The sequence below is a fragment of the Zea mays genome, chromosome 7 (assembly GCF_902167145.1).
Source record: "Zea mays cultivar B73 chromosome 7, Zm-B73-REFERENCE-NAM-5.0, whole genome shotgun sequence".
Classification (NCBI taxonomy): Eukaryota; Viridiplantae; Streptophyta; class Magnoliopsida; order Poales; family Poaceae; genus Zea; species Zea mays.
Window position 1 is genome coordinate 87,392,313 of NC_050102.1, and position 12,092 is coordinate 87,404,404.

The 12,092-nt window shown below is 44.8% G+C and overlaps 1 protein-coding gene across 1 annotated transcript; it reads right to left on the reverse strand.

The window, feature by feature from the left end:
* Positions 1 to 1,285: 1,285 nt before the first annotated feature.
* On the reverse strand, positions 1,286 to 11,420 carry LOC103632538 (DNA-binding protein SMUBP-2). The gene is made up of 6 exons (XM_008654308.3): positions 10,252 to 11,420; positions 9,882 to 10,174; positions 8,636 to 9,685; positions 3,658 to 3,826; positions 3,145 to 3,302; positions 1,286 to 3,064 (listed from the first exon to the last, which is right to left on the reverse strand). The coding sequence occupies exons 1-6, from the start codon at positions 10,556 to 10,558 to the stop codon at positions 2,828 to 2,830; spliced, it is 2,214 nt and encodes a 737-aa protein (XP_008652530.2). The 5' UTR covers positions 10,559 to 11,420; the 3' UTR covers positions 1,286 to 2,827.
* Positions 11,421 to 12,092: the final 672 nt, after the last annotated feature.

The window sequence follows — 12,092 nt, forward strand, 5'->3', positions numbered from 1 at the left end:
TGGGTTTCTGACGTGACCATGGTGTAGGGTTGGAGTCTGGGCAACTGGCCGTTGTCCCGGCGCCGGCGGCGGCTAGCCCGGTGGCCGTGGCAACTGGGGCGAAGGGGTCTTCGCAGGACCCATGGTCCAGGTTTTGCGCCAGCGGCGAAATTGCTTCGGCCGCCGCCGCTAAGGACGTGGCTAGCTCAGTTGCGCAGCAGCTGAAGCATGTGAGTAATCTTTGCTTTTGGGAGTTTGTTGTTCTTTTATGACTTCGAATTTGACAGTCTTTTGTGCCAGGCGGCCGCCTCGGGGGCGTTGACCTCGGAGTTTACTGCTGAAAGGCGACGATTCAAGAGGAGGATTGAACGCCTCTGAACGCAGCACATTGAGGTTGTGCGAGACAAATCAGCCACGGAAAACAAGAGCCGCAATTTGATGGAGAAGCTGTCAGCGGCGGAGACTGAAAAAGAGGACCTCGGCCGCCGACTGGCGGAAAAGGAGGATGCTGACAGGGCCCGTGCAGAGGCCTAGGGTGCCCATGCCGAAGTCAACCTCGCCCTGCAACGTGCCACCGACGCGGAGTCGGGGCACAGGAGTCTGCGTGGTTATCTGGACAAAGCGGAGGCCTCCACCCGCACAGGGGTCGACCGAGCACACGCATTGCTCGTGGACGCTACCAGCAGCTTGGTGCGCGTACCGCCCCTTTGATGTGTCTGGCGTGGAGGTGGGCCTCCGCTTTCTTGGGTGGCTACAGGAGGAACTAGAGCTGCTCCCGGCTACTAGTTGCCTCGCATAGCTGGACGTGGTAATGGATCGTGATCCAAATATTTCTTCACAATTGGTTAAGACCCTAAATTAATTTTAGTTCAAAAATGAATAGAAATAAAGTGCAATCCTAATCTGATCCTTAATTTTTAGTGTAAAATTTAGAGCATGTTGTCACCTCTATGCACAGCACGTCCTAAGTCCCTCTTATGTCCTAATAATAGAGTGACCACTACAGGAATCCAGGTAATTCCCATCGACTCTGAGCCGACGTGAATGAATCGTTGGGGTTAAGTCAATTCCCGTAGGGAGCTGACGGGAATAACTAATTCCCGTCGGCTAAATATAAGCCGACGAGAATTAACTGATTCCCATCGGCTACGCATAAACTGACGGGAATTAAATTAACCTTTCCTGCTGCAAAACAACACCAAATGAGGTCCTTATTTCTCCACAATATTGCACACAACAACACACATAACATATATATCATCAGACAGAACATAGATCAATATTGGTCACATTACAAACACATACATTGACATAGTTCACAAATACTTCACATCATCAACGAGAATTACATAAACATTTCAAATAGCAACAACGAGATAAGTTAAAGTGTTTAGTTCACGAAAAATATAGTGTGCACGAGTTAAGAAACAAATACGACCAAACACCATAGTGTGACCTGCCTCTTGGTGTGGCTCGTCATATTTCTACATTTATTGCATGGACACCTAATATTATCTATTTGTGACAAAGCAGTTGTATGGTCCAGAAACATTTGAGTCTTGGCAAACCATTCACTTGTGTGACACCCACCCTTCTTGAAACCTTCATACATCCAATGACATATATCACCCATTATTGTAGCTGTGTACGAGTAAGAGTATGTGTGAGACATTCATGTTTCTACATGTCACACATACCATGTATGGTATATATATAGTTGCAACAATGAGGTAGTATAATCAATACTTACATACATGACATTCATCAATTTACAATATTCACAACAATTAATATTTGCAACATAAAATTAAAAATAGCAACTACAATGTATAAAGTCATATGAAGACTAATAACATTATCAATTAACAAACGTAAGCTAACTCTAATCGCATAAATGTTAACTCCCGTCGGCCACAAAAAACCGACGAAAATAAACGCCTCAATATACATATTTAGCATCTCTAATTAATCACACTTTCATTTGCATTGCATAGGTCTAGGATTATACATCGATGACTCAAACGACGTTGTCCCGTGGAGGAGCTTGCGCGGGCCGGATGGCGGCACACACGATGTCCGTTCGAGGAGCTTGCGGGGGCCGACGCGGTGGTGAGGGGCGTGGCGGCCACGGTGATGGACAGTCCCAGCGGCGGTGGGCGCCGGCGACAGGTGGACCGGCGGTGGGCGGACCGACGTTGGGGCAGACCGACGGAGGGCGACGGCGGTGGGTGGTGTAGGGCGTTGGCGGCGGTGGGGCGGGAAATGGCTATGGGGCGGCGGCGGCGGTGGGGCAGGACAACAGTGGGGCGGCGGCGATGGGCGACGGCGACAACAACGTTGAAGAAGACGATGTTTGAAAATGAGCCCGTGTGGGGAATAGGTCGTGGCTCTTAAAAACGTAATTCCCGTCGGCTAGGAATACTAGCCGACGGGAGTTAGGTAATCCCCATCGTCCAGAGTCCAAAGTCGACGGGAGTTAAGCTAATCCCCATCGGCCATAAGATAGCCGACGAGAATTAAATTAATTTCGGTGGGCTAGTACGTTAGCCGACGGGAATTAAATTAATTCCCGTCGGCTATTTGACGGCCGACGGAGATTACCTTATTCCCGTCGGCCTGGTCAAAGACCAACGAGAATTATTTTAGCCGACAGGAATCTTTAGGATTCCTGTTATGGACAACATCCATCTAAATGACACCTTGAAAAAAATGGATAGCCATGAAGAAAGCACACAACTTTTGATGGTACAGAATGTATTGTTGTAGGTTTCATGGCATAGAAGGAATAATTTTCAACCATATTATGGAACTCGACATTTACTGCATGTCACATTTCATGGCAAGATCGCTAGCCTAAAGAGGGTAAGGCTTGCAGGTGAAAGCCCCCATCCAAGGAACTGGGATCCACATGCTGAACCTGACCATGTTGCCGGATATGGAGGAGGAGCCTAGCCAGGAAAGCATTGTTACAAATAGTAGAAGTGTCACAAACCACTGCGACATGTGACTTTGCCCTTGTAATAGCTACATTCATGCGTCTTCTATCGGCAAGGAATCCGACTTCTCCCATGGAGTTTGATCGAACCTAACACAAATGAGGGATGGAAACCTTTTAGTAGGTGATCCATTAACAGAAAGGCACTAGTATAGGAAAAAAAGGCTAACCATGGATATGACGACTGCATCTGCTTCCCGACCCTGGAAGCTATCTATTGTTGAAACCTCAACATCAAAAGCCATCGGATATTCTTGTAGTCTATCTTGTAACAGTTGCACTTGCGCGATGTAAGGGGACTGAACAACAATTGAAGTTGGAGGGACTCCTTCATAAATTAGTTCAATGCGTCACTAGCTAGCTTCAACAATAACATTATTCATAGAACCAATAGGAAAAACTACTACATGATAGACAATCCATGCTTGCCTACAATGTTATGCAAAGATAATCAGATCTATATATTATCATGTGATGAAGATTTGGTTTAGGATGAAATTTGTACTGCAAAGTGATTGGGAGTTTTTAGTATAGGTAATATGCATATGTTGCATAGATGTACTTTTGTTACCATGATGGTTAGAGATACTTGTGGTGTGTAGTGGTTTTGGTATTGTTGCATAGCGCGCTCAAGATGAATATATACGATCATAGTAGCGAGATAAAAGAAAGTAGGAACATACCACATTGTACAAGATTGAGGACATGATGTGCAACTATATCTGCCTCACCATTGTTGTAAAATGAACCAGTACCGGCTGGGTCTAAACTCTCCTCACAATCAATATTTAGGCTTCCATACGCCCTCCGGGTATCAAGTAAAAGTAACGCACACTGAGTCATCCAAGTGACCTAAAATGAATAAGAAGTAACTTATTACCACTTATAATGAGAATTTCACTCAAGCATTGAAGGGGCTAATATAAAAAAGATACAATGCTATCTAGAAAACATACATTTGCATTTACACTTTAACAGAACAAGAAGTACAACTAATAAAATTTCTTGTTGAACTCTAAGCAACAATTTGAAAGGATCCATAGATTTGGCCATCTAGTTTATAATTCAATATAGTTACGAAACCAAGATTTATTAATTCACTTCTTGTTGTGTGAAATATATTTTATTTCTTAGGTTGAAAGTCTCCTTCCTTTCTTCTATATCTTCCCCCTCTTCCATTATGGTTGTTCAACATGTTGTTGACAACATTGGTGGCATAGAGCTTCATGACATGTAGTCAACAATAGTGGCTTGGAGCTTCATGTCGGTTCACAATATGCAAACTGGGATTTCAAATCCATGTCATGAGTAGCTAGATCCATCATTTCCTAGCTCGATAGTAGCTACCCATTGGTGCTGCCAGCGAATGATGATCTAGTGATACTGCAAGTTACCCTTATGGTGGTGGTACTACGTTCATGAGGAAGGGTAGATCCATGCCATGAGTGGTCAATTCTATATGCTCCCTTTCTCATCATTTTATCTTGGATACGTATACTTGAGACATGTTGGTGGCACCTATTGTTGCACATAGGAAGGTTGGAAACATTTCTACATGTGATGATAGCACGATCAACACATCAGTAGCAAAGTTATACAACTGTGGGCAACATGAAGGTGTACATGTTCGATAGAATGCAGGGAAGATTGCAGCCCTATTGGTAGCATTGTACCGATTGTGTAATTCTCTACTCAATGATGCCATATGGCTATGGCCTTTCTTCTTCCTTGTTGTTTTGGGTGGAAAGGATGTCCTAAGCAAACACCTTACCTCTTATTAGTGGTCAGCCAAGATCCCAAGAAGCACTCATAGCATAGGTCGGTTTAGATTCTTGGACATACAACAACAGTATCTTCAAAGTTTTTGCTCTCTAGTGTTGTCACCTTGGAGTCTCAACATGTTTGATGGGTGAAAAAAACCGATGGCCCAAGAGGCGAGTGAATTGGACATTAAAACAATGTGTGCATAAACTATTTAATTTCACCCACTTGCATAAAGACACATAAGGCAAAAAATACACTAAAGTGTCATTATTACCATAATGGTAAACATGTTCTTAACAAGAACCGATAATGTGAAAACTAAGGGAACATGCTAAGAAAATGTATCAAGATTTTTAGATAATGGCTATTAATTCAACCTTTCAGATATGCAACTAGAATGAAGCTCATGATCACACTAAGAGTAGAACCTTAGGTGTAGAAAGCAAATCGTATACCTAAGTACACTCTAGCAAGTTAATATAGTAGTCACACAACAAGAAGCAAATCACAAGGCTAAGACATGAAAGTAATGCTAAAACATAGAAGAGGCAAAAGATATAACCATATTTCTCTCCCATTATATTAGGTTGTTGCCACAACAACCTAATAATCCATGTTGGAGCATCAAAGAATCATCATAGTGACATAGTTTTCTACCTTAAGTCAAGAAGTCTAAAGTATATACTAGAGAATACACATTCTCCACTTCTAAATGATCGGTTTTAGACTATGGACATTAGTAGGAGCCTCCCAATAAGAAACTTTATAGGGAAAGGTCACCTGGTCCTCCACCGCATTATGTAGGTGTTGTTGGACACCAAGAATAATAAGTATTCAACAACCTTTGGATGAAAGTGAAGCCAATACTATAAAATAAACACATATCACACTCACAAGACACAATCCAGGCTTGTCTCTAGCTTCTACACTGCACAAACCCTCTCAATATAGGATAGACAACTAGAGTAAAATAGCAGCTTCAAATGAGCTAGGAGATTAAAGGAACACATATAGGTGGTGGCAGACCCTAGAATTAAACTAAGCCTCAGCAAACTTACCTAAGTCTAATGATGCTTTCTCATTCATCTAAATGTGAATAGGGTTGCAACCACAGGCCATGCCTAACCATATTTTTATTAAAAAGTGTTATAATGCATGGTATTGGTCAATATAGACTTAATTACCATGAGTAACACAATCTTTACAAGATAAGTGGAGATATTTTAGATTTGACAGTGGCTCATGCTACATAGAGAGGTGGAGCACCCATTCTTCAAGAAGGCTATAGAAGTTGCACTACCGGAATCAGCTGCTCTGCCGAGTGTCTAAAACACTTGGCAAAGCCTGAAAAACACTCGGTGAAGGCTTTACCGAGTGTGACACTCGGCACAGAAAGCTCGACGAACTGTACATGGCAACGACTTCTTTGTCGAGTACTTTTTTACGGGACTTTGCCGAGTGTCAGCCGATACTTGGTAAAGAAAAGTCGCCATCACGACGACAGAGCCTATGTCGAGTGCCCACAGTGTGACACTCGGCAAAGGCTCACTCTTTGCCGAGTGTCCACTGTACTGACACTCGGCTAAGAAGCTCCCCGTGGGGCCCTTTACTAGGTCCTTCGCCGAGCGTATTAGGTGGCACTCGGCAAAGGCTCCCTCTACGTATGATATCATGACCTGCAGACAAGTTTCATGATTTTCTGAATTTGTTTGTGTTTTATACCATTTTTAAACAACTGGATGGCAAGTTCAAGGTCATGTTTTGTGGGTATGGTCCACGAAAATTTCATTCTGTTTCTAAAATAGACCGTAACTTGTGCTAAATAACATGAATATCATTTTTGCATTCACCGTTTTCCATTTTTCGAGTGACTTGCAATTCAAATTTGAATCATATGAAGAAATTTAATTGAACAAACTAAATCAAATAGCTATAACAAACACTTTTATAATTGTGCCAAAATCGAACATGTAGGTATACATAGTGTAGGAACAAACCACAAAAAATTTGGTTGGAAAAAAGAAAAGAATAAAAATATATTTTGCCGAGTGTCAAAATAAGACACTCGGCGAAGCATTATTTGTCGAGTGCCAACGTTTGGCGCTCGGCAAAAGATAACGGCCGTCAGCTGTAGACGGCTGCTGACGGCCTTTTGCCGAGCATTACGGTTCGCCGAGTGTTTGACACTCGGCAAAGTCTGTCTATGCAGAGTGTCATACTCTCGGTAAACCTGATCGTTACCGAGAGTGTGACTTTGCCGAGTGCCTGATAGAAAGCAATCGGCAAAGCGTCGAACACTCGGCAATGAAACGAATTTTGATAGTGTTGGGAGACTTCAATTCTGGCTGTCGTTGCAAAGTTTGGATGGACCTTTAGGAATCGTATTAGTGGTTACTTTTTTAGTTTGCTGCGCTCAGTAGTTGAGCTAAACTTCGTTTTCCCTTATGCTTATGCAAGTCTTATGACTTTGGTTTATATTATAATTGACTTTGGTTTATATTATAAGTGTCAACTATGTAATATTTGCAGAAGATAGAGGCTAGAAATTTGTTCCCTTATCTAAAACTAACCTCTTCCTAAGTTATATCATAGCATGAGATAGTTTGCTTCTCTTATGAGCATCAGGTCTTCTCTTATGTTTTATCGGTTGAGATTTGGGAGTGACAAAGATATACTTTTTGCTAACACTGTTTTACGTTGTAGACTGTATTACAGAATGAATTTTAAAACAGAGAATGATATAGTGGATCATGTAGATAGCTGCCAAAGACAGCCTTTAGAATGAGACCGACAACTTTTAACCGAATAATCAACTACACTAAATCCCTATATAAATGGAACTGTGGCTCTATAATTTACCATAATTTACCATGCAGGACGGGTGAAATAACATCTCATTCTACAACTATGGTGCCGTTTGGTTCACATATTTGTAACGTAATGGATAAGTGATAGCGTTAAATCATGTTTGTTTTAGTCCAACCGTAATAAGATATCACACTAAAATTTGATACCGGTTTATTCAAACTTGTTACCACCGATACTCGAGTGTAAACCATTATCATTATCATTTACGTTACATTTTATGAACCAAACATCACCTATATGTTTACGTGGAAGAGATATGGACTTTTTTTAAGGTCATATGGATGGTAGACATATTTGTTTGTAATGACACTACCATTCAAAAGGAACACACAAAACATGGCTGCACAGTTTCTTAAATTAAGATCGATACAAAATCTAAGTGTAGCCTTGACGGGGATATACATGTTTCCTATTTTTTTATCGATTGAGAGTGACAAAGCTACACTTTTTTGGTAAATTCTTCCATCCTTAGGCATCGTTTGGTTAGAGGGACTAATCTTTAGTCCTTGTTTTTAGTCTCGTTTAGTCTCTATTTTGTCAAACGGAAGGACTAAAGTAGGGACTAATTGGCTTTAGTCTTTAGGGGGTGTTTGGTTTCTAGGGACTAATGTTTAGTCCCTTCATTTTATTTTATATTTAGTGTATAAATTGCTAAATATAGAAACTAAAATAAAGTTTTAGTTTCTATATTTGGCAATTTGGAACTAAAATGGAATAAAATCTAGAGACTAAACATTAGTCCCTAAAAACCAAACACCCCCTTAGTCCCTCACATGGATGCTAAAAGGGACTAAAGGACAATATTTACTCCAATTATCCTGGCTAGAAAACTGATGTCAAACAAAAAATGGACATTTTAGTCTTTATGTGTTGTATTTAATGTATTTAGAATATGTTTAGTCTCTACAACTAAACAGGGTAGATACTAAAATTTAGTCACTGAACTAAATTTTCGTCCTAGGACTAATAGACCAAACGGTGCCTTACTTATAGAAATATATGGTTAGAACATTGGTACTAGCTACGTACCTTGACAGATGGATAATTGACGAGGAGTCGAGAAGCAACGGACGGGAATGACCGAAGCAATCCGTCATACATCTCCTTCGACGCCCAGCTAGCTATAGACTCGTGCATCCGGTACTGTGTCGTCAACGTCGTAGCGAGCAGTCCGTCGTGCAGCGACGAAGCCCTTTCTAACAGAGACATGCCCAGCCCACCTTCCATGGCCTCTCTTGAAAGCACTACGGGTGCAAGCTGCCGGTGGTCACCGGCAAGAATGCAACGCTTCCCCTGCAACATAGGGATCCAACATGATGGCTCAATCGCCTGTCCAGCTTCGTCTATAATCACCAGGTCAAAGCAACCTCCAGTCCCCCTCACAAGTGGGTCAGCCGCGCCAGTGTTAGTCGACAGCACCACCTCGGCGTTTGCCAGAACCTCCCTGACTGCTTCCTTCTTCTCCTTCCTGTAGTCCTTACCGAGCCTTTTCAGTTGCTGACGAACTGAAGAACCGTCGCCGCCGTCCTGTACGCGACGCTTCAAGTCCTTTCTCAGGGCAGATCTCCTCGTCTCGAACTCTCGGGTGAGCTTCTCGAGCCTCGTGGCCACGATCTGCCCCAGGGACATGGGAGCCACAGACGGAGATATCCTGGAAGGGTTCCCGACTCGCACAATGTTCTTCAGCCCACTCGCTGACAAGCTCTCCGCCATGTTGTCGACCGCCGCGTTGCTTGGAGCCGTCACGAGCACGCGTTCACCCCGGCGCACCACGCGCGCGACGAGGTAGCTGAGCAGACGGGTCTTGCCTGTTCCAGGAGGCCCCTGGATCACCAGGACTGGCCTCTCCTTGTCCAGGGCCAGTGCGAGAGCCCTCGACTGGGAGGTGTCGAAGCTGTGGCTGTGCGTCTCCAGCGAACCGCCGTCAGGTGCTTCTGGTCCACGACGATCCGTCAGACTGTTTCTCTCCGGCTTCGTCGCGTCTTCCTTGTCTCCGAACAGAGTGGCCACTACCCCGATGGATGCGTTTCTTTTCTGTAACCCTCTCTTCTGAAGAGCCATCAGTGCTTCGCAGTTGCGCTGCAGAGACAGCCAAATAACAGAGCAAACTCTTAGCACGCTCCTTTGGAATGCAGTAATTTCAGAGAAATCATATAGGAATTTTACAGGAATCAGTTTATTTTCACAGAAAAAACACAGAAAATAGGAGGAAAATCCGGCAATCCAAAGGAGCCAAGAAAGAAAGGAACACGAGTGTTCTAACAGATCGCATTACCTCGTATGTAACTGCATCTGCTAGAGCCTGTATGCGATCAATACGCGCAAATTTCCCTGGGAACCTGGAGAAGGCAGGTTCACCGCCGCGGCGTGATCTGAATGCAACCGTAATGCTGCGTCCATCCTCACCGAGATTATGGACGGAGGCTTGCAAGCAAGGAGTTGAAGCGGCAACCTCGCCCTGGCTGTCGCATGCTCTCACGCAAACCGTGTCTCCAGGGGAGAGTCTGGTTGCAGGAAGTCTGTGGCTTCCCTCGGCTCTGAATAAGACTAGATGTTGACCAGTTAATCCTGCACCAGTGGAAACATGAGTCACTGACCAAAGGTTAATTAATGAAACCAAGTAAAAAGAAAGAAAAAAAGCATACCGGTTGAGCTGCTGATGACTCTCAAATTGCAAATGGTGTCACCATCCTCTTGGGCCTGACCATGAGCTACCACTGGCTTTTTCGGCATTCCATCCATCACTGTACCGGCGGCACTCACCTCATGATCCTGGGCCAGTTCCAGCTCCGCATCTCGTTCTAGCCGAAGAAGGCCGGTCATTTGCTGAACAAAGCCATCGATTCTAGCCTGCATCAGCCTCGTCTTCTCCAAGCTGACGCCAAGCGTGGTGTGCAGAACAGGAGCAGTAGACCGGCGTGCGGCCGTCCGATGCTCCGCCGATCTAGCCATCTCTTTCAGAAGCGCCCACGAGCGTGTAGAGCGCCAGTCATCATCAACAAGAAGGCCCTCTTGTTACCGCCGCAGCAGGACATCGCGGAGCTCTCTCTGGAAGTTGTCGAACAGCGTGGGGTAGTGAGCGGAGGCCGTGCGGCACAGAGCGTCCTGTCCCTTGGGCATGGGAGTGGCAGAAAGGTGTGCCTGTGCCTGCGCTACAAACCCCGCGTGGGCCGCGTGCCCACCATCAGACCACAGGAATGCCTTGTTACCTTGTGTCTCTGGCTGGTCTGAGGAAGCGAATTCAGAGGCCATCTGGCGCATGCCCTGCTTCAGCCAGTGCACCACGTGTTGCCCCAGCTCCTTTCGCCCAAGGGGGTCGCCGCTCTGCGCCGTCCTAGTCGACAACTCCGACGACGATGGTGCACGCACGCCTTGGTTGGGCGCTGTTTTCTTCCCCTTCCTTGGTCTTCTCCTACTTTCCTTGGTTTCGACGATGGCGTTGTCGTCACGGCCGCCATGGCTGCTGGTGGGATAGGAATGGCGACCAACAAGTGCTGACAGTGCTCGCTCGTAGGGCACTGCAGGTGAGACTAGTCGGAGATGACCTGAATGGTAACAACTGGTTGGGGAATAATCAGGCAGTGGAAGCAGCTTCAGTTCTCTCCTTCTTTGGGGTCGCACGGGGGCATAATAAGAAGAAGAAAACTGGGACGTAAAATGCCGATGATGAGGTGACATGGTCGGCCAAAGCTAGCAATGGCGGAAGCAGGAGAGCTAAGGAAGGGAATGAGCTGAGCATGCAAGTTAACTTCGATGAGGCATATGCAAGCAAGTGGCCCGCAGCCCGCCAACACAGGCTTCAGCTCCTGTGGTCGACATAATGCTACGTACACGTCGTTGCCTTAAAAACATCATCATGAATTGGTGGATGGCGGGGCACTGAATTTGTCCACAGCCCACCAAGCTATTTTATGGCAAGAATTTGTCCACACACCGATCTCACGGCATAGAGTTTGGAAGGAGAACACAGCAGGAGACCGGGAGCATCTGCAGTAGTTCGTTCTCTAGATAGATTTCTAAATATAAATTTAAGAAGTTGTTATTAGAAATGGTCCTCCAACGATTATATCTAGAAGAGGTTGTTGAAAAAATAAGCCTTATCACATTAGATACGTAGTCAACACGATTAGTTGCATGCATTAGCTAGTTAGTGGGTTAGTGGCAGCGATTGTGGTCGCATGAGCTTCTGTGGACGCCATGCAATAGTGGGTTAGTGGCAGCGAGTCGCACGCATGCCTGAGGACGCGGACGTACTCGCGGTATGCGGACGTGGGATGGACACGTCAATACTGTACATCGTGGAGACGCTCGGACTCTACTTGTACTCCTTTGCTTTTGTTATAAAGTGCATTAGAAAACGTCGCAAGAATTAGCGGCACAAATTCTCTTGAGTCCATCCAGTGCTTGTGAGTTTGTTTGGTTTTCATTTCTAACACTTGGTATCAGAGCTAAGTTCGATACGTCATGTCAGCTCCAACGAGAGAGC